General features: G+C 35.0%; 2 protein-coding genes across 5 annotated transcripts; one reads left to right on the top strand and one right to left on the bottom strand.

The window, feature by feature from the left end:
- Positions 1-269: 269 nt before the first annotated feature.
- On the top strand, positions 270-4052 carry LOC142549964 (phosphoglycerate kinase, chloroplastic-like). Its single transcript, XM_075659207.1, has 6 exons — positions 270-901; positions 2138-2215; positions 2364-2624; positions 2736-2867; positions 2900-3058; positions 3695-4052. The coding sequence occupies exons 1-6, from the start codon at positions 485-487 to the stop codon at positions 3902-3904; spliced, it is 1257 nt and encodes a 418-aa protein (XP_075515322.1). The 5' UTR covers positions 270-484; the 3' UTR covers positions 3905-4052.
- A 1882-nt stretch (positions 4053-5934) lies between these two features.
- Positions 5935-17142, bottom strand: LOC142548998 (thiosulfate/3-mercaptopyruvate sulfurtransferase 1, mitochondrial-like). Of its 4 annotated transcripts, none has more exons than XR_012821037.1 (12): positions 16922-17142; positions 15944-16132; positions 13692-13751; positions 13386-13448; positions 12952-13076; positions 12687-12849; positions 12464-12523; positions 10752-10810; positions 10260-10341; positions 6741-6828; positions 6533-6600; positions 5935-6365 (listed from the first exon to the last, which is right to left on the bottom strand). XR_012821037.1 is itself a non-coding variant. In XM_075657702.1 (12 exons), exons 1-12 carry the CDS (start codon positions 17024-17026, stop codon positions 6264-6266), a joined length of 1140 nt encoding a protein of 379 aa, XP_075513817.1. In that variant the 5' UTR covers positions 17027-17142; the 3' UTR covers positions 5940-6263. The 4 variants fall into 4 exon arrangements, 3 of the variants coding, with proteins under 3 accessions (XP_075513817.1, XP_075513818.1, XP_075513819.1); XM_075657702.1 differs by having other exon boundaries at positions 5940-6365; positions 6765-6828; XM_075657703.1 differs by having other exon boundaries at positions 5940-6365; positions 6765-6828; positions 17002-17124.
- Positions 17143-19108: the final 1966 nt, after the last annotated feature.

Consider the following 19108-nt stretch of genomic DNA (forward strand, 5'->3'; position numbering starts at 1 on the left):
TACTCTAGACAAAATGAGAGTCACAGCCCTTGCAGCCACGGTATACAATGTTTGGAACTTAAGGAATCGAGTGCCTTTTGAGGGAGAAAAACCGAAGATCGAAGATACCATTAGGAAAATCCAGATTCACACCTACAGATGTGTACCGAATATGATTGATATAATTTCTTAAGAACATTGAGTAGGCAGTTATGTATTGTATGTTGGTATACTATCTCCTGGGGATGTCCAGTGTATCTGTACTGGTACATTTTTACCTTTTTCAATGAATTAGTTCATTAAAAAAAAAAAGCCATAGCTTTTATTACCCAGGAAAAAGGTTGAAAAGCGAGCTTGAAAATCGTCGAACATCTTCAACCTCAACCCACTGATAAGAGAAACCGCAAAGCCCGTACCTTTTCTGCGCGTCCACACAAAGCCCACCTCTCACTTTTGCTTCTCGTTCTTCCTAGGCACGCATTGGAGCAAGTGAGACTACTGCTTAATGGCTTCCACAGCAGCTTCTCCTGCGTTTTGTGGCATTCACAAGGCTTCAACCTCCACTTCCACGTCTTATCTCAATGCCCCCGCCTCCCATTTCATTGGCATAACACCTATCCGTCGCCTGGGATTCGCCGCCGCGGCTGTTCACCCTCTTCTTCGCTATCACGTGACCACCAAGATGGGATCTTTTAGCAGTTCCTCGCCCAAGCCCGTGAGGGGCGTCGTCTCCATGGCCAAGAAAAGCGTTGGTGATCTCACATCAGCTGATCTCAAGGGCAAGAAGGTGTTTGTCAGGGCTGACCTTAATGTCCCTCTTGATGATAGCCAGAAAATTACTGATGATACTAGGATCAGAGCTGCTATCCCCACTATTAAGCATCTGATCAGTAACGGTGCTGAGTGTTTTGTACTACTCGAAGTTCTGTTCCGGGTTACACCTGGTTTTGATTGAATTAGAATCATTAGTATGTGCTTTGACTTTCTAATCATATTGCTCATCGACCACTCTATTGTGGTCGAGGACCAGTATTTATTTTCCGATTCGATTGTATGTGATATGGTGTTGGTAGCAGCAATCTACATCTAGATTCGGCATTTTGAGTTGTAACATGTAAAATACTGATTTTAGGATTTATCAACAATTGTTGACATGTGTTGATAACGAAGAAGATGGGGTCAAATTCAATCTAATGAACCAGCTCATTTATGATTTATTTCTGTTTTGAGTTCTAGAAGTGTGTGCAAATAGTGGGGTGAAATGGTCTTGGTTTCTCGTTGCAATTTATTGTACTCAATGAATGTATGTTCCCGTTTTCCTATCCATCATCGGTTGATATATTTACCTGTTTTTCGTCATTTGTTCTCCATGCATCACAAATCATATGTTTTTCTTTACCATTTTTTATGCGATGCCACTGGAGTCAAGTTATACATTAAGGCAGTGTTTGGTACGTTTGATTAGGTAGGTTTATTTTATTTTAACCTACCTAATCACATGTTTGGTATGTTTTTTATTTAATCAAGCCAATCCCTCCTATGAATGATTAGGTTATATTAGGTGTGATAAAATAATCACTTCTCACCCCCTATGATTATTTATACCACTCTTAATCCAGCCTATTTTTCCAATTTTACCTTTCTCCTAAATTCAAACTCACAACCACTTTCCTCCACCCACCGTCGGCCGACCACCACCGCCCGCCGCCGACCACCACCACCGGTCACCGGCCGCCAACCACCACCGTCAACCGTCGTCGACCGCCGCCGACCACCGTCGTTGCTGACCGCCAACACCGACCGCCGTCACTGCCGTCGACCGCCCGCCGACACCTTCTGCCGGTCGACCGCCCGCCGATAGCCGAACCGCCGCCGTCGGCCGGCCGGCCAACCACCGTCGACCAACTTCGCCGCCGCCCGCCACCACAAAACTAGAAGGGCAATTTCTTCAATTCATCAAAAATTATTATTTATGTCATTTTTAACAATCATACCAAACATAATATTATTTTATCATTACCTACTTCAATCATTTTTTTTATCATTTCTCTCTTAATCATTTCATTATTTTATCCTCCAAACCAAACGTAGCCTAAATGTGCTTTTAGTCCATACATGTCCGTGATATCACTTTGGACCCCTTGTCATGGCTTTTCAGGGACGTCCAAAGGGAGTGACTCCAAAATATAGTCTTGCACCCCTTGTTCCCAGGCTGTCAGAATTGCTGGGCATTCAGGTATACATTTGTTGGAAATTGCGAATAACAGACTAGGTTGTATTTCAATATATGGACTAAAGCTAATTGGACCCTTGCTTACTTGTTTGTGCATAAAATGAAATGGAAGTGAACATGAGCTTTTCTCTGTCGATGCATACTGGAATAGGTTGTGAAAGCTGATGACTGTATTGGTCCAGAAGTTGAAAAATTGGTGGCTGCACTACCGGAAGGTGGAGTCCTCTTGCTCGAGAATGTGAGGTTTTACAAAGAGGAGGAGAAGAATGAACCTGAGTTTGCAAAGAAGCTTGCCTCAGTGGCTGATCTTTTTGTGAATGACGCATTTGGTACTGCACATAGAGCGCACGCCTCTACTGAAGGAGTAACCAAATTCTTGAGGCCCTCGGTGGCTGGCTTCCTTTTACAAAAAGTGAGGCCTGCTTGTTTATCACACTCTTGATGTATCCTGGTGATTGTCCCATAAACTTATAGTTGTTTAATTTCTTGCCCTTCAGCCTTTTACTTTTCTCTTGCTACTTAGGAGCTCGACTATCTTGTTGGGGCAGTTTCAAGCTCAAAGAGACCATTTGCTGCAATTGTCGGAGGTTCAAAGGTCTCCTCTAAGATTGGAGTGATTGAATCACTGCTGGAGATCTCCAAATTATTGTTAAATGTGGAGATCTGAACCGAGTTTGTATTTTGTAGGTTGTTCCACCATCAGCTATACCAGATGGCTGGATGGGATTGGATATTGGACCAGATTCTATCAAGTCATTCAGTGATGCTCTGGAGACTACAAATACTGTCATTTGGAACGGTCCAATGGGAGTGTTTGAGTTTGAAAAGTTTGCCTTTGGCACTGAGGTATTTATAATCATAAACAAATTTTTCTGGGTTTTTTTAATGAATACAAGCAGTTGATTGTCATTTTTTGCTGCTAAATATGCATTAAAGTTTGAGATCAAATTCAATAATGGTACAAGATCAATATTATGCTTCAAAATTAAACTGCAAATGAAAGTAGTTGTCCGACAAGAGTGCCAACCGTCCTGACTAAGCTATTTTTTCAGGGGTTTTTTAATTAATACAAGCAGTTGATTGTCATTTTGTGTTGCTAAATATTCATTAAATTTTAAGGTCAAATTCAATAACGGTATAAGATAAATATTATGCTTCAAAATAAAACTGCAAATGAAAAGTTGTTGTCCGACAAGAGTGCCAACCTCCCAACTAAGCTTTCACTTACCTGCAAAAACAGAAGTATGTACTTTAGGTTTGACAATACTCCTATCTGCTGACAAACAAAGAAAGTCAATTGATCAAATTTTCAGACTTCTTATGTGGAAGCATAACAATATAATGTGCTTATCTGACATTAGTTGGAAGCTTTATTTGATATTATCGCTTATTAATGATCTCAAATCTTATCGATTTCAACTTACTTCTTTTCCACAAAACAATGCATGATGTTGTTTTAGTTCATATGATTTTTGCTTGTAGGCAATTGCAAACAAGCTAGCAGAACTTGGTAAGAAGGGAGTCACAACAATCATCGGTGGCGGAGATTCTGTTGCAGCTGTGGAGAAAGTTGGAGTGGCAAGTGTTATGAGCCACATATCTACCGGGGGTGGTGCCAGTTTGGAGCTTTTGGAAGGTAAAGAACTTCCTGGTGTTCTTGCCCTCGACGAAGCCATTCCAGTTGCTGCATGAAGTACTAGACGATGTCCTAATTGATTCTTCAGAATGTGTCATTCAACATGTCTCATTCGGGTTTGTAAACAGGAAGTTCGTTGGTATGAGTTATTATTTTTGATGTTTCATTTTGCCATCAGAATAAAGTGCCCACATACCTTTTCTTGTTGAAATCACAATAATAGATTATTTACATAAGCATATAAAGCAAGATTTCATGTTTTCTTGATGGTTAAAATCATCGAGTGATGCATGAAGTCTAAAAGATGGAAAAAACAATGTCAACTTTTGTGACAGTGGGGTTAGGCTGTGTTCAAGCGTTTGGTTAGCAACTCGGTTCATAAAACATGCCACCCGTGTAATGCATTTGTTAGGATGGGAATGTTTTTTCTAACAAAAGATTTGTTTTCCCCTAAAAAATAAAGAAAGTGTTGGAATTGGAAAGCTACATGCGTCAAAGTATAAACTTGTTTTGCTTGGAGAAGGAACTAAAATTATCTTGCTTGAGTGTAGATTTTACATCCAAATATTGTAATTTCATCACTAAATACACAATTCAGTAAAGAATCTACTTTTAACTTTATTATAAAAAAATATTCATAGAATATTTCTTTTTTTATTTACATAATTAATCTATTTTATAAATCAAATTTCTATTTATAAATTTATTAATAATTTGCATTTCATTAATTTGAAACATATATATATATATATATATATATTGCATTTCATTAATTTGAAATTTGGATTTACCTGTTTAATAAAGTAAATAGTATAAATAAATAAATTATGAAATTTATGGTATAAATTAAGCAAACTATATCACAATTATTTATAGAAATTAATTTATAATCGTAAAATAATTATGAACTACATTTATAATTATATTATTAAACCATAGTTATGAATAAAATGACAATGTGTCGGGTTCATTAGAATTTCAAAGTCAAACCGTTGCAATTTAAAGAACTTGAGACTCACCTAGATCTCTCTAAGCATAAGCTCGTACCCATCCCAACCCATACAAAATGAAACATGTCATCTCTGTGCAATATTTGTTGCATACCAACAAATTTTTTAATCAAGAATTTTATATATTATATATAATTCTAGGATATTCAAAATAGATTTTAATAGAGTTTTGAAAATTCATGTGATATTCAATATTGATTTTTAAAATTTTACAAAAGTTGAGAGATATTCAAATTTTCAATAGAGTTTTAATAAATTCATGAAATTTATTAACTTACAAATATTAAAGCCTAAGATACAACTATAAATTTTAAAAAATTGTCTTTGCTTCGACCCAAATATTTGGATTGATTTTTAAAACATCTAACTCATACACGAGATATCTCTATCACCTTGCCTCTTCTTTTGTTTCCCTTGTCTCATCTATTTCTCTCACACTCTTCTATCTAAAATGTATCTATATATGCATTTTCTCTCTTCTTCTTCATATTTTTCATTTTTGCACAATTGCTCATTCACTCTTTTTTTATAATAGTTTGAAAACAAAACAACAAATTATTAATGTTATAGTAATTTTGAATTCTAAAATTGATTTTTTGCTTTTTAATTTATAATGTATATGAATTATTGTAATATTCGATAATAATAAAAGATGATAAAAAAACTGTAACATAGCTTAATTCTTAAATAGTTTAATAATCTCACAACAAACATAATAAAAAAATAAAAATCTTAAATTATAATTTATAAAAAAAATCAGAGATAATTTATAAAACAATTTATTTCTTAAAATACTTCACTTTATTCTCTTTACTTAATGACTATTAACCTTAAAATTCTACAAGATTTAAATTAAATAATAGATTTTTAAATTATTACATGATATGAAAATCTTAAAATTTTATAGGTCCATAGAACTGAGAGTGATAATAAATTTTTTAATAAATAAAATTAATTTTTTTATTAGCTTTTGACTAAAAAATTGATTTTTTTAATCCATTTTAGAATTTTTGATTAATCAGTAATATTTATATAAAAAACTTTCATTACTAAAATTTGCATAAAACGATATGACTATTAAAACTTTGTCCATGAAAATTTTGATGGTTCAATAAATGTAATAAATTATCACTTTCAGACAGCAACCCCATCCACTAATAAAAAATAAAAAAATAAAAATTTGGAGGACAGCCACACAAGGGCCAAATCATGCCAATCTCGAGTATAAAGAACAGTTCTGTATATCTAAAATAAGTTTCTCCCTGCGTAACATAAATACTCCATTCTTCAGCTTTCAATCACTTTTACCTTCTTTTTTCATCAGAACAATCACTGTTAAACTCGTGAACCAGTCAACCCTCGAAATGTGCATTAAGCTGATGGCCATTTAAATCGTTTCTTTCATCTACTCTTGGGAAGTAGCAACAGGAGTATCGGGTTTAGCTCCCCATTCCGTCCACGACCCATCATATACAGGAACATCAGCCTTCCCAAGTCGATGAAGACCCTGGAACATGAAACCTACATGTGTTAATTTCTCTACCTCAGGTTATATAAACTCGAGAAAGTATCTGTCGCAAATAACAAGATCGACTACTTGGGGACAAAATTGGTATCCATTTAATTTTCCGTTGGGGTATGGGGGTGCTGAAGAAAGATAAGAGCAGGAATCACCAGTGCAAGAATGCATGCGGTAACACCAGTACCACAAGAAGTCAGGACAGGCCTTTCCAATGAGATTCCTGCAAAAGATAAAGTGCCAGAGTCAAATTTATTTATTTGTTTATTTAAAACCTATTGAAATTTGGTTGAGTAACTGCACATAGATAAATCAGTAGCAGTAGTGTATCAGTGACCAGTGAACTATACTGAAGCAACTCACTTGGAATAGAGAATGATTTCTAACCTTCTTGTTCAAATCTTTTCTTGAGCTCATCTGCTGGCAAAAGCATCTGCGAGTTGTCCAGCATCTGTGAAAAATGTCGAAGAAAAACTGATTTAAGCTCTTCGTGGATTCTGTTGTGATAACAAGGGGAAATGGAAAATATGAGAATGATAAAGAGTCCAATTTTTTTTAGCAAGAGTTGAAACATCATTATCCTGAATTGCAAACAGGTTAACATGAAACACGCAGAACACATTGGAAAAATGCGTTAGCTAGACCATAAGCAAAAAATACTACTAATCTCAACTTTTACATGTACGCATTATTTTGAGAACTATGACCCTAGTTCTTTTGAGATCATGCACAATATGAAGAGTATACCGATTTACACCATAAGCAAAATATGTTTTGGAACTATTTCATCAGCTTAGCAAAGATGGGACCTTACTCTTTTCTTTCACACAAGCTACAAAATCTAAACTAAAAAGATTTGAGCAAAAGTAATTCAGAACAGGAGCTTTTTCCTCAATCAATTAGCTATACATATAAACTGCAATATCACAGTGGAGCAAGCTTGACAACCTCCCAACACATTCATTGCTCCCATTTGGTGGCGGACCACTGCTGACAGTTCAGAAATTGACCATTTGAAAGCTTGTGAATGTTATATTCAAAATGTGGTGCATTTGGCCCAACTCAATAAGCTATGAAGCTCAATCGGGATCCTTTAGTTGAAAATGGAGTTCCAATCACAAGAGCGAAGGTTACCAAATCCAAAGAGGCTCTTAATCGGCTAATTCAAGAGTTAAAAGGCCAAGCAAGTAACTTTAGTCAATTTACGGAAAAGAGTTGAAGAGAATCGACTTGATTAAAGTCCAAGACTAGATAACTTAATTAAAGGACCCGATTCACTCTATAATAAGTCACCGAAGGTCTAATTAGTATTATTGGCTAGGTTTTCATTCAATATTCTAGAAGTATTTTTTTGGTGTAGTATAGAAATCGTTTTAGGCCCATAATACATGATTCAACTTTAAACCTATAAATTATAATATTATTAAGAAAAATCGAGGTTTTACATAAGGGAACAGTCTAATAAGGATGCCTTATTAGATCTCATGGCAAGTTTTATAGGCACGAGGACCACCTTCATAGTGAATTCAATTATGTCTCCGTGGGCTTCAGTTCGAGAGCTACACATAAGAGGGTCACAAGGGAGCGATGTAATGGTTTCGGAAATTTTGAGTACACTTTTCTTTTCGCCAGACAAGAAATGAGGCATCACAGCTGCCAAGTCTAGAGACTTGCTATGGTCCGTGTACACCTTCACATACATCAAGTGAAATTTGGATTGTCTTGGGTTTACTTACCTGAGTCTAGTTTGAGGTAGGTATCTTGTGTTTGTCGATGTGGACAAGTTTTCAACGATGACATACTTCATTCCATATCAAAGCACAGACCATGATTCCCATGTTGCAGGTTTGTATTTTTCAAGAGACTAGGAAAGTGCATGAGCGTTACACGTGGTTGACTAACGATCGAAACATAATTACGAAATTATACTAGTTTAAAATCGTTTGAATAATATCATGTTTAAGAGTATTTGTCAATCTAAACTGATCAAAACACAATAGATAAAATAACATCATGAACATAAATATATATGTTTACCTGTTCATATGACAAACTTTTCAATCAACGTGACAACTTTATCAAACCAGAAAAGATTTTTTTTTCAGCCAAATACTATTCATAAAGGGAAAACAATAAAAATAAATTAATAGAGTAATAGATTTTACCAAGGCCCAGACCACAATGTACTTAAATGAAGCACACAAAATGATAAGCGATAATAAAAAAAAATTTCTTAATTAACTAAAATTAGCATATTATTGTTAAAATAAAACCAGTAAAATTGTTATCTAGTTCAATTCAATTGTGCTTTTGCTGACTTTTAACCATTTATGGATTTTGTTTACTTTTTTATTTTTGGTAAATCAACAGCTATAACTATCAAGCCCTATGACAAAAAACTTGAATCACTTACTATCATGAAGGATTTTTATTAGTATGATTGTAATATAACATAATAGGAGATGGTAAAAAATGAGAATGACTTGAACATTATCAACTATAATAGAGTGAATTTCTACATATTTAACATCATCATTGAGGCAAAACTAAGGGACTAAACTAAAAACTGAGTTAATATAAGTATATATTCTACGTTCTTCTCAAATGATAAAAAGAAGTACACTAACCAATAAAGAGACATTACGTAAAAATGGATCAAGAATGTCAAGCACAATAAAAGTACTTCAATTTATTTGTGTCATCAATCACAAGCTTTCAAGAAACATCAAAGGTAAAACAAATTATGCATGTAAACAAATGAAATGAAAAAAAGGAAACAAAATACCACATTCGTCAGTAATAGAATGCAAAACCTCTTTCAAAATACCAAGTCATCATAATAGAATGAAAAACAATTTGTTCACATGCCTCTTTATACAAAATACCACATTTCTTCTTTGTATTTTTTTAATTGTTTTCTAAAGCATGGAAAACGAATGTCACAAAGAAGAAAAAGAAAAGCATGGAGAGAACAATTTAAAAAGCGAAAAAGAATGGTAAAACAAGTGCAAAAAAAATACAATGGTAATACTAAAGGTTACAAGAATATAAATAAATACATGAACCAAAAATATATGCACAAGACATCAATTTCTACCAACATAAATATAATTGAATAGTAACTACTAAAATGAATTAAATACTATTAACTTTAACATGGACAATGATTAAAATATCCCATCAACTATGTCAAAATGCAAAACAAGAGGTCATAATAGTAAGCTCACAAATAAAACTCGTATATTTATAGGCATATAGATAGATTGTGAGACTCTTAAGCCAAGAACCATTGTGTCAGATCAAGATGTCAAGAAGTAGCTGATAGAACATTGTAAGCTTTCTGCACTCTGAGTTTGGAATTATGGTGCTTGTAATCGACTGAATACATCCTGAGGAATTTGATGGAATATTGATACAAAGCCCTCTCAATATATTGTTGGGACATTGTTATGGAAGTATGTTTCTTAGAGTTGGTGATTTTAATTTACATTTTGGGAAAGAAAAATATACCCAGAGATAAAAGTATTGTATCCTTTAATGTAAATATTTAGTGCTAACTACAGTAGTTTATTTACTTATTTTTAAATTGAACTCTACAAAAAGGTTAGGCATTCGAACTCCTAGTCAAGTTGAAAGGAAAGGTTTCAACTAATAGAAAAAAGAGTATTCGTAGAAGCTCAATTTAGGGTTCAATTCCAATGAACCTAACATGGAGCCAAACTTGAATTCAAAATATTGGACCCTTTGGGCTTCAAATTGAGCTCGAACTCAAATTCTGAAATTTCATTAGCACGCCCATAGAAAAGACATACAAGAAGCCGCACCCAATCTAAAAGACCAGCTCCAACAAATCCTAAAATCCAATAGCAATCACTACTTTACCTTGGTAAAAGGAACACATTTACTGCCAGGAACATGGCCGCTTCTTATTCCCTTACGAGGCTCTGGTGCAACCCCATCAAACCTATTGGAAAACAAAAATGCTAAATACATTTGGGTATGAATTTGAAGGACAGAGAGTCATCATGAAGCACAATTAAAATTTGGTAAACTATTTTGAGATTTTGCTGGCCATACTTGAGAGGAGTCAAAACAAAAACACACGCTCAAAGTTTGCAAAGGAGTAGTCAAGAACACTATCATGACACAAATCACAAATTAATATTTGCATCTTTGGCGCTGACTAAAAGAAACCCAATACAGAGCTACCTAAATGAGAGTAACTAGCATTAGGTTGATTAAACACAAAAGATACAATATTTGTCTAGATTACAGGTAATTTGGCGAGGAATTAATCTAAAAGAACTAGAGCGTGAGAAACAAGAAATATCACATCAAATTTATAAAACCAAGTTTCGTACAAAATCAAACTACCTAGCTTTGGAGCGCGCATCCAAATGCTGATGGGTCTGCTCCTCAATGTTACGGTGAACCTGATAACAAAGGAAACTGTAACTCGAAGTCTTGAAGCAAGTACAAAAATAAATTTGTCAAACTAAATCTGATAGAGAATAACCATAACAGAGATAATCAGTTCTGACAACTGTGAGTCCCCAATGATCCCATCCCATCCCATCCCATCCCACCACAACGAGTGGACATCCTGCTCCTAAATAGGGGAGGCCGTGGAAACAAGAACCAATTTGTATGACACATCAAAACAAATACAAGTCAAGCCGTACAGATACATATAACAAGTTGAAATTTTCTCTGCACCTGGAAATCCGAAAAGTAAATGATTGGTAGGACTTTTAGCCCTTCTTCAGTGGAGGAGGGGGGCCAGCAGGGGTGTCTGACCCCTAAATTGTAATTTCTTGTAATTATAATTTAATCCACCTAACAATTGTATTTTGTTTAAATTTTTTTTTTGTTCCCCACTTAAATTCCTGGATCAGCCACTGCTTTCATCAGTCAATGCCTTTATTCTATTTAATCAGCGCCTTTAATTATCACAGATGAAAACCTAAAAAAAGATGGAATAATTATTTTACAAACAATGCTGACAATAGATACATAAATAAAGCCACTCTTCCAAAGAAAATAGCATAAAACAATGACACATAATATATGCTTAATGTAACGGCCTGAACTGAATAATGCTTATTTTTTATTATGAAAAAACGGGAATTAAGTTTAATGATCAATTATATTTCTTTTAAATATATAAGATTGGTTTTAGGAATCAAGGAACCAACAATACTGTGAGGTCTACTTTATTTTTAGGGTAGTGAGAAAATCAAGAACCATTGTGATGTGAGATAAACGAATAGAAGAAAACATAAAATTATATATACATTGTAAAAGAAAAGGGCAACATGTTTGAATCCTCCAACATCATTGGCAAAGGATCCATGTTGGAATCCTCCATGGAGAGATTTTTAAAAAAGTAGCTTGTGAAATCCTAACTATTAAAGATTTCAGACATGATATCCGTGGACATGCATCATGGCATGTGCTAAGCTGTATATCTGATAAGTGCAAGTAATGTAAGATGTGTATAATATGCAATTTCACATATACCCTAAACACGACAAGTATCATGTGAAATATTGTGCATGAAATTGCACCGTGGCAGGTATTGAAAACGGCAGTTATTATGCGAAATCTTATCTGTGGAAGATCCAACGTATTAAATAAGAGGTGATTTTTATGCTAGGGTTGTTTACAGTATTCGATATCACCATTATGATATGTTTCATATTTGTGATTTGGCTTTTATGACCCAGAGGCGTCATGGCCTATTATTATTATGTTGCATATAACTGATATTTGGTGTTTCTGAGTTGTATGATGACAGACCATTGATGATACAACACTTATGGCAAGTGTACTTATTTAAGGACTTCATTTATAATCGGAAATCAGGGTCCCTCAATTATGTTGGGTTAAAAACCTGCATTAAAGAGAGCAAAATAGCAGTCAGAGCCACACCCCATACCCCAGATCTTGTAATTCTCATACAACAGAATCACTCGGCAGAGTGGGGCGTCATTCTACAGAACAAACTCTATGCTACAACAATCAGGTGAAACATAGCATCCAATAAAGCTGCCAGCAAACTTAGAGAACCCAAGGAAGAAATAAACCTGTTCAAGTGCCCAAACTAGATGTGGCTGAAATCTGGTTTCGAAGGTAACCGGCTCAACCTGAAAATAACCAAGTGTTTTTCTATTCTTGAAGCAAGTGACATCAATAATCATTTATCATAAAAGATATCCCACACACGAGTCAGTTTCACATGAAGCTAACTCCAAATCACACATAAGAAGGATTCAGTGAAGTAAAATTTGTCATGTTAAAACAACTTACCCGCTGTCCTTGGTACACTTTCGCTATTGCCTCACTGGCAGCACTGGCTTTCAAGATAGCATCACTCGATGCACTTGATTCAACATCAAATCCTAAAGCACGCCATCTAGGTAGACCTCCATCTAAAACCCAAATTCTTTCATGCCCAAATACTCGAAACATCCTGTTATTAATGAAAATAAACTGATTATTGTAAACTTGATGAAGGAGAATTTTGAAATTTATACTTCGATGTTTGTTTTGTATGTGAAGCAAAAATTCCCACCACCAAACACGAGCTGCACTAAAAATTCCCTTTCCATCATAAACAACAAGCCCATCTTTATTCTCAATGCCAAGTGCAGAAACAGCAGCTGCAAATGCTTCTTCTGACGGCAACATATGTGGCAACTGTAAAACCATTTAGAAATTGTAAAAATTTAATCAATTCACATCCACATAAGACACAGTATGTAAATGATCACTCTCCTAATGCAGGGGTCCACTTGCAGCAGTATGGCATCAGTCATCATTGTATTGTAGGTTGTGTGACTGTATCATATCACGGGATAGAATAATTGAAACCTCACATGTAACAAAAAATATATTCTACTGTGAGAAAAATAAATATATATTATGCCACAGATAATCATACACAAAAATGATTTAATATCCACAGAATCAGTGTGATATTCTCTGAATGAATACATGGCATCTTACATTGGAGGTACGATCTGAAACACCATCAACGTCAAAGAAAAGCGCACCAGGTATGTGTGCAACCTGTTAAACAAAAAGGTGACATACAATTAAAAACCTAATAAGGAATTACACAGTTTAAAGTTCAGTACCAGACACGAATTGTAACCATCTACCTCCAGTCAACAAAAATGTCAGCAAATGATTGCAAATGAAGAACCAAGAATACAACTTCTTAAAAGTTAATTCATCCAGCCATATTCTATTGTATTATGATCTAGAAGCTAGAAATTGAAAGAAAACTACATATCTAAGATCGACAAAAACCTGATATTCTTGAAGTGGGTTCCTCTGTTCATTTGGCATGTACCAGGATGCATCTAAAACCTGCAAAAATTCAAAATACTATTGTGAGGACCATGGCGTGTGTCAACCAAAATACAGTACAAAAATATTGTTTTTATTGTTAGAGTGCATTGATTCTTGCCGAGTGATACAGTCATTTCAAGCAAAGTTGTGAATTAAAGTTCGACAAAAAAGGATGGGAATAACTATTATAGGCAAGGGCCCAACACATATTTGCTTATTATAAAAATAATAGTCGTGCAAATTTTAAAATAATGAAATGAGAAAAAATATGCCAAGGTCAATCTGAAGGCCGTAATGGTATTATTCTACTATCTTCCTTCAAACACTGTTATATCTCAACTATCTTTTTTTTTACTTGGGTGTACAACAACATCAAAGCAATTTCGCCCAGTTCAAACAGAATATACTGAGATGGACATTGATACTTTAATTCCAATCTTTGAAGAAATTTTCCAATGAATACTAAGCATTATGAAGCTTTGCAAACGACTGAAATATTAATTAGTCAGGCTTTTATTGCTGATTGCCTCTAGCGTTTCCTAAGCATAAACCACCAAGACTCCTGGGACTTGACAACTCATTAAGTCTATATATTCACTGCCATTCTACTTACATCGAGTGTACTCAGGCTAGACTGAACAACATTTATGTTGGGTCACGTGTGCAAGGGTGAGAGAAATAATAGGATGATTGGCCTCCTGGGAAATACTCTTGTGCGTCATGCTACTGACGCTGCCGTTTGATCCGGTTGGCTAGGTGAGTCGTAAAATAGGGACGTCATATCTCAACATGTAAGACTGTCTCTGCTGGGGACAACACTAGTGACAGGGTAAGACTGATTTCGAGGGTTTGATACTGCACCAGCAGTGAAGAAAATAAAGTTGCACTTTGACTACAACAATACATTTTGTCTTAGTGATAAATGTTTGATCCTAACAACCAGTATCAGAAAGAGGTCATGAATTCACATATCCCAAGAAGCATATTTATATACTTATTGGGGGGATTGTTGAGTTAAGTGTGCACATGTCAGGGAAGTACTGAGATGAGTGACTTTCTAGGAAATGCTCTCGTACATTATGCTATTGACGTTGCGCCTGTTTGATCTGGTTGGCTAGGTGGACTGTAAAAGAGAGACGTCAGATCTTAATGAGGAAGACTGTTTCTGTAGGGGACAACACTAGCTGCATGAAAATGGTAAGACTGATCTCGAGGGTCTGATACAATACCAGCAGTGAGGCACGACCCCAAAACCCCTCTCGAATTCATGGGCCTAACAACCCAGCCCATTGGCACCCACATCGGTGCAGCCCCTCATGTCCTACTAGTCGCTTAGTATGGGCTCTGCACTGCCACAAATATAAGGAAATAAAGTTACGCTTTAGCTAACAACTATAACTGTTGGCCTATTGATAAAAGCTTGATCCTAGCAACAACTTAAATTGGTCCTGAATCATACTTTCAAACATTTGTTTTATAAACAGGTCCAAGTAAACAGTTACGCGATTAGACATAACATATAAGCGTTGTTCATATAATTTCGTTTGTTTTTCACTATTGAGAGCTCGGCTGAAAGATCCCCAAGTGGTCTTAGACCATTCTAGTATTGTTCGAAGAAGACTGATGAGTTCCTTCCAAATGGAATAAGAGGGGACATAGGTGTTTTGGGCTTTAGACCTCTATGAATCAATATCTCTGCCTTAGTTATTATTATTATTATTATTATTATTACCATATTATTTCATACCTCGCAATTTAAAGATGAAATAACTTTATGGTCCACTAACTGCCAAGAATCATAACTCTATTATAGAGTTTTACAAAAGCTCCTTTTGAAACTTGCACAAGTGCTTCCGAGTCTCGACATAGATGACCAAAAATATGAGTTATTGCAACTCAGAAGATTTATGAAGGTAAACCTTGTTTTATTCTGAGACCGAAATTTCCAAAACTCTCTTCACAAAATCTTAGAACCATTTTTGTATCCACTCTAAGCTGATTCCTTGCCTAAATGAATCGTAAAAATAACTATGTTACTATACAATCATGAAAAGAAATCATCTTTGAGACTTAATTCTAATAAAGACAATCCAAGATGTAAAAGGAAAATGTTCCATACATCCTAAAACGAATTTAATGAACAAACATTCACGATAATTTATATGACTTTAGTACAATGAAAAACACACTAAAAACGCAATAGCTTAAACCTTCCAATCAACTTCTCGAATGTTGGCATGGAGCCACTCAACTGACATAACAGGCTCATTAGTTGACAAGGACTGCATGGAGAATGAAGATTGAGATGCCACCGCAGCTGAAGACATGCTACGAGAAATGGAGACGGGGTTCTTATATGCCAAATGGGGGAAAAATAACTGTGGTTGAGATGGTTTCTTCTGCATGAAGGGATAATCAATCTATCACCCGTCAAGAACTAGATGATAATTCACAAAATTTACACAGAGGAGAATTAACTGCAATAAATGACTCCAAATGAAGAAAATTTCAGATATTTTAAATTGGATTGAAATGCAACGCTGTAGGGTAAAGCTCTCATTAAAAATTTTGAGGGTAAAATATTAGGGAAGCATCTACACAAATTTTCTCTAAGTCAAGAATTACACAGAGAGCTTTAATCATCATAGATTCACAATTGAATAGCATATAACAGTATAATAACTCTTTATACGGGAACAAAGGGTTATATTGATTCATTCACTATTATTCCGTACAGGAATTAAAATTATGTACTTGCTCCAACCGGAAAACCCATATTCCCAATGAATAAGGTTTTCAATCAGGATATAAAGCACAATCCTTTTAGGAAATCCATAAGAAAAATAAATTCATATAGGACAAAAAAGCAACATAACATATCTAATAAATTGTCATCCCTTTCCCTTGGAAGTAAAACCTTGAGCTATTCATCATTTTGGGACAAGTTATACCACCATCCCTAAAGTTTAAACATCACACGATCCATGAACTACGCAGCAAAAGACGAGGGATTTTCTCATCAAAACCTATACATTCTTTATGATAAGCAACAATCCTTTCAAAGAGAATTCGCAAGAAAACCAAATTGCCGCCATGGAAAAAGTGCAAATTCATCGTCAAACTGGCACCAGTAACAAAATCAACTACAACAAACATAAAGAAAAATATACAAAAATTACAGAACTCACGCCAATAAGAGAGGTAAAGAATTGGGATTTTTGGAAACGAGATGGCGAAGAAGAATTAAGGAGGCGACGGGCAATGAGACCTCTGCACAAAGCGGCAGATGCCATTTCGCGAGTAATAAATAAATCAGCAAGAGAGATAAAACTCAGTGTGTGACCATAGATTTTTGTAGTATCTGAGGAGAGACGGTTTCCCTGTCTTTGCAGTTAGATTTTTCTCTGTGTTGCTGAAACTAATAAAGGCATGGTTTTATAATTATTTTTTTAACAAATACTCTCGTAAGACCGTGTCCCATGTTAATTCGGATTGTTTCACCACATGAGCGATCCGGGCTCACCTCCATGTAAAACAAAAAAAAAAAATTGACTCGGAAAAATCCGAGCCGTTGGATCGACCCTTGCGGGCACTGCCAGCAGGGGTAGGGTCGAGTAAACCGATTAATTCTATAAGACACATGTCTTACTGGATGAATCGAGTCAATCCGTCATGCGAATGTAAATCTGTAAGAATGTATCATAATATATCTACTCATTTTCTTGTAGGTGAAATTAAAAATTTCGTAGATAGATAAAAATATATATATAGTAAACTATATATCTGGCAATAACATCCATACAACAATGGATCGAAATGCATATAATTTCATCTTCGAAAAATAGAGCATCTAATCTATTGTATTATATATACTAATATATTGAAATGGAATCAATTTTTAAACTATAAAAACCTTTAGGTCGCATGAAGGCCGTACTTCAGTAATTTATGCCACTGTCTACCGCACTTGGTCAGCACGAATGCAAATATGTTAGAAAATTCGCCTGCAGATTTAAATGTAATCTTTTTTGGAATTAAATTACATTACTTTCAGTGTGTTAACATTTTATTTCTTCATGCGATAAAATATTTTTAAATAAGTCTCTTGTGATACGATCTCACGAATCTTTATTGTGAGACGGGTCAACCCTACCGATATTCACAATAAAAAGTACTACTCTTAGCATAAAAAGTAATATTTTTTCATGGATAACCCAAATAAGAGATTCGTCTCACAAAATACGACCCGTGAGACCGTCTCACACAAGTTTTTGCCAATATTTTTAGGGAAATCAGGAGACATAATACAAGTCTAGTGAACTTGTATTCTGTAGTGAACTTGTATTCTGAATAATATTGACTAGTACAATTTTTATTTACGGATTAAAAAATAGATATCTATATAACACTAAGGGTGCAAACGAACCAAACATGATCAAATTTAGTAAAAATTTAATGTTTGAATTGAGTATATTTGAGTTCAAGCTTGATTCGAAGCTCGAAAAATTTAAAGATCTTTTTGTTTAAGTTCGGATTGAAATGTTCAAACGAACGACAGTTTGAATGCTCCAGATTTCCAAAAAGATTGAAATGTATATATATATATTTAATATATAATAATTATATTATTTTAATAAAATATTACGGTTCACGAATTATCTAACATAATAATTTTGACTTGAGTTTGTCTCGAATTTTTTTTTTATCGTGTTCGAGTTTGATAACTTCAAAATGAATCAAATATTATCGAACCAGATGGAAAAATTCAATAACCGGCTGGGTTCGTTTATAAGCCTTAGTGACACCCTGACATTCATAGTTTGGGTTATGTAGAGATACACCCGTGGCTAAGACAAAAGGTTGGTTCAAGTGGAATGGACCGGACTTTGTTATTTAAAACTAAAGCCCATCTCTATTTCTAGTGTTGCCTTATTTGGTGCCTCTGACACAGACATCCCGTCAGTTTTTCTTCCTGAGTAGACATTTGTGGCCGGGGGCCTTGAAGTGTGTTTGGCAAAAGTCTGAACAATGGAAATGTCCTATATAAAAAGGTTCGTGAAGTTGAATTAGTTCAAATTAGATAACTAATAGCAAGAGAAAATATTAAGGAAACAAAACACTCAAAAATATGCAAATAGGGTCAAAATGGGTGGACAATATCTGTTCCCCAACATGGCTTAGTTCTAGGTTCCTCGGTTGCCTTGCCCATTCGGTTGTTAGGCGCTCTATTGGAAAGTTATGTTATGATGTTCTTGGTAGTTCTCAGGCTCCACTAGGACCTAGACCAAGTTATTGGGGATAATTAACAAGGTAATCGAGGTAATTGATGTCTAAGGAGGAGATCGAACAATCTGTAAGTCGAGATGAAGGGATGA

The sequence above is a fragment of the Primulina tabacum genome, chromosome 6 (assembly GCF_025594145.1).
Source record: "Primulina tabacum isolate GXHZ01 chromosome 6, ASM2559414v2, whole genome shotgun sequence".
Classification (NCBI taxonomy): domain Eukaryota; kingdom Viridiplantae; phylum Streptophyta; class Magnoliopsida; order Lamiales; family Gesneriaceae; genus Primulina; species Primulina tabacum.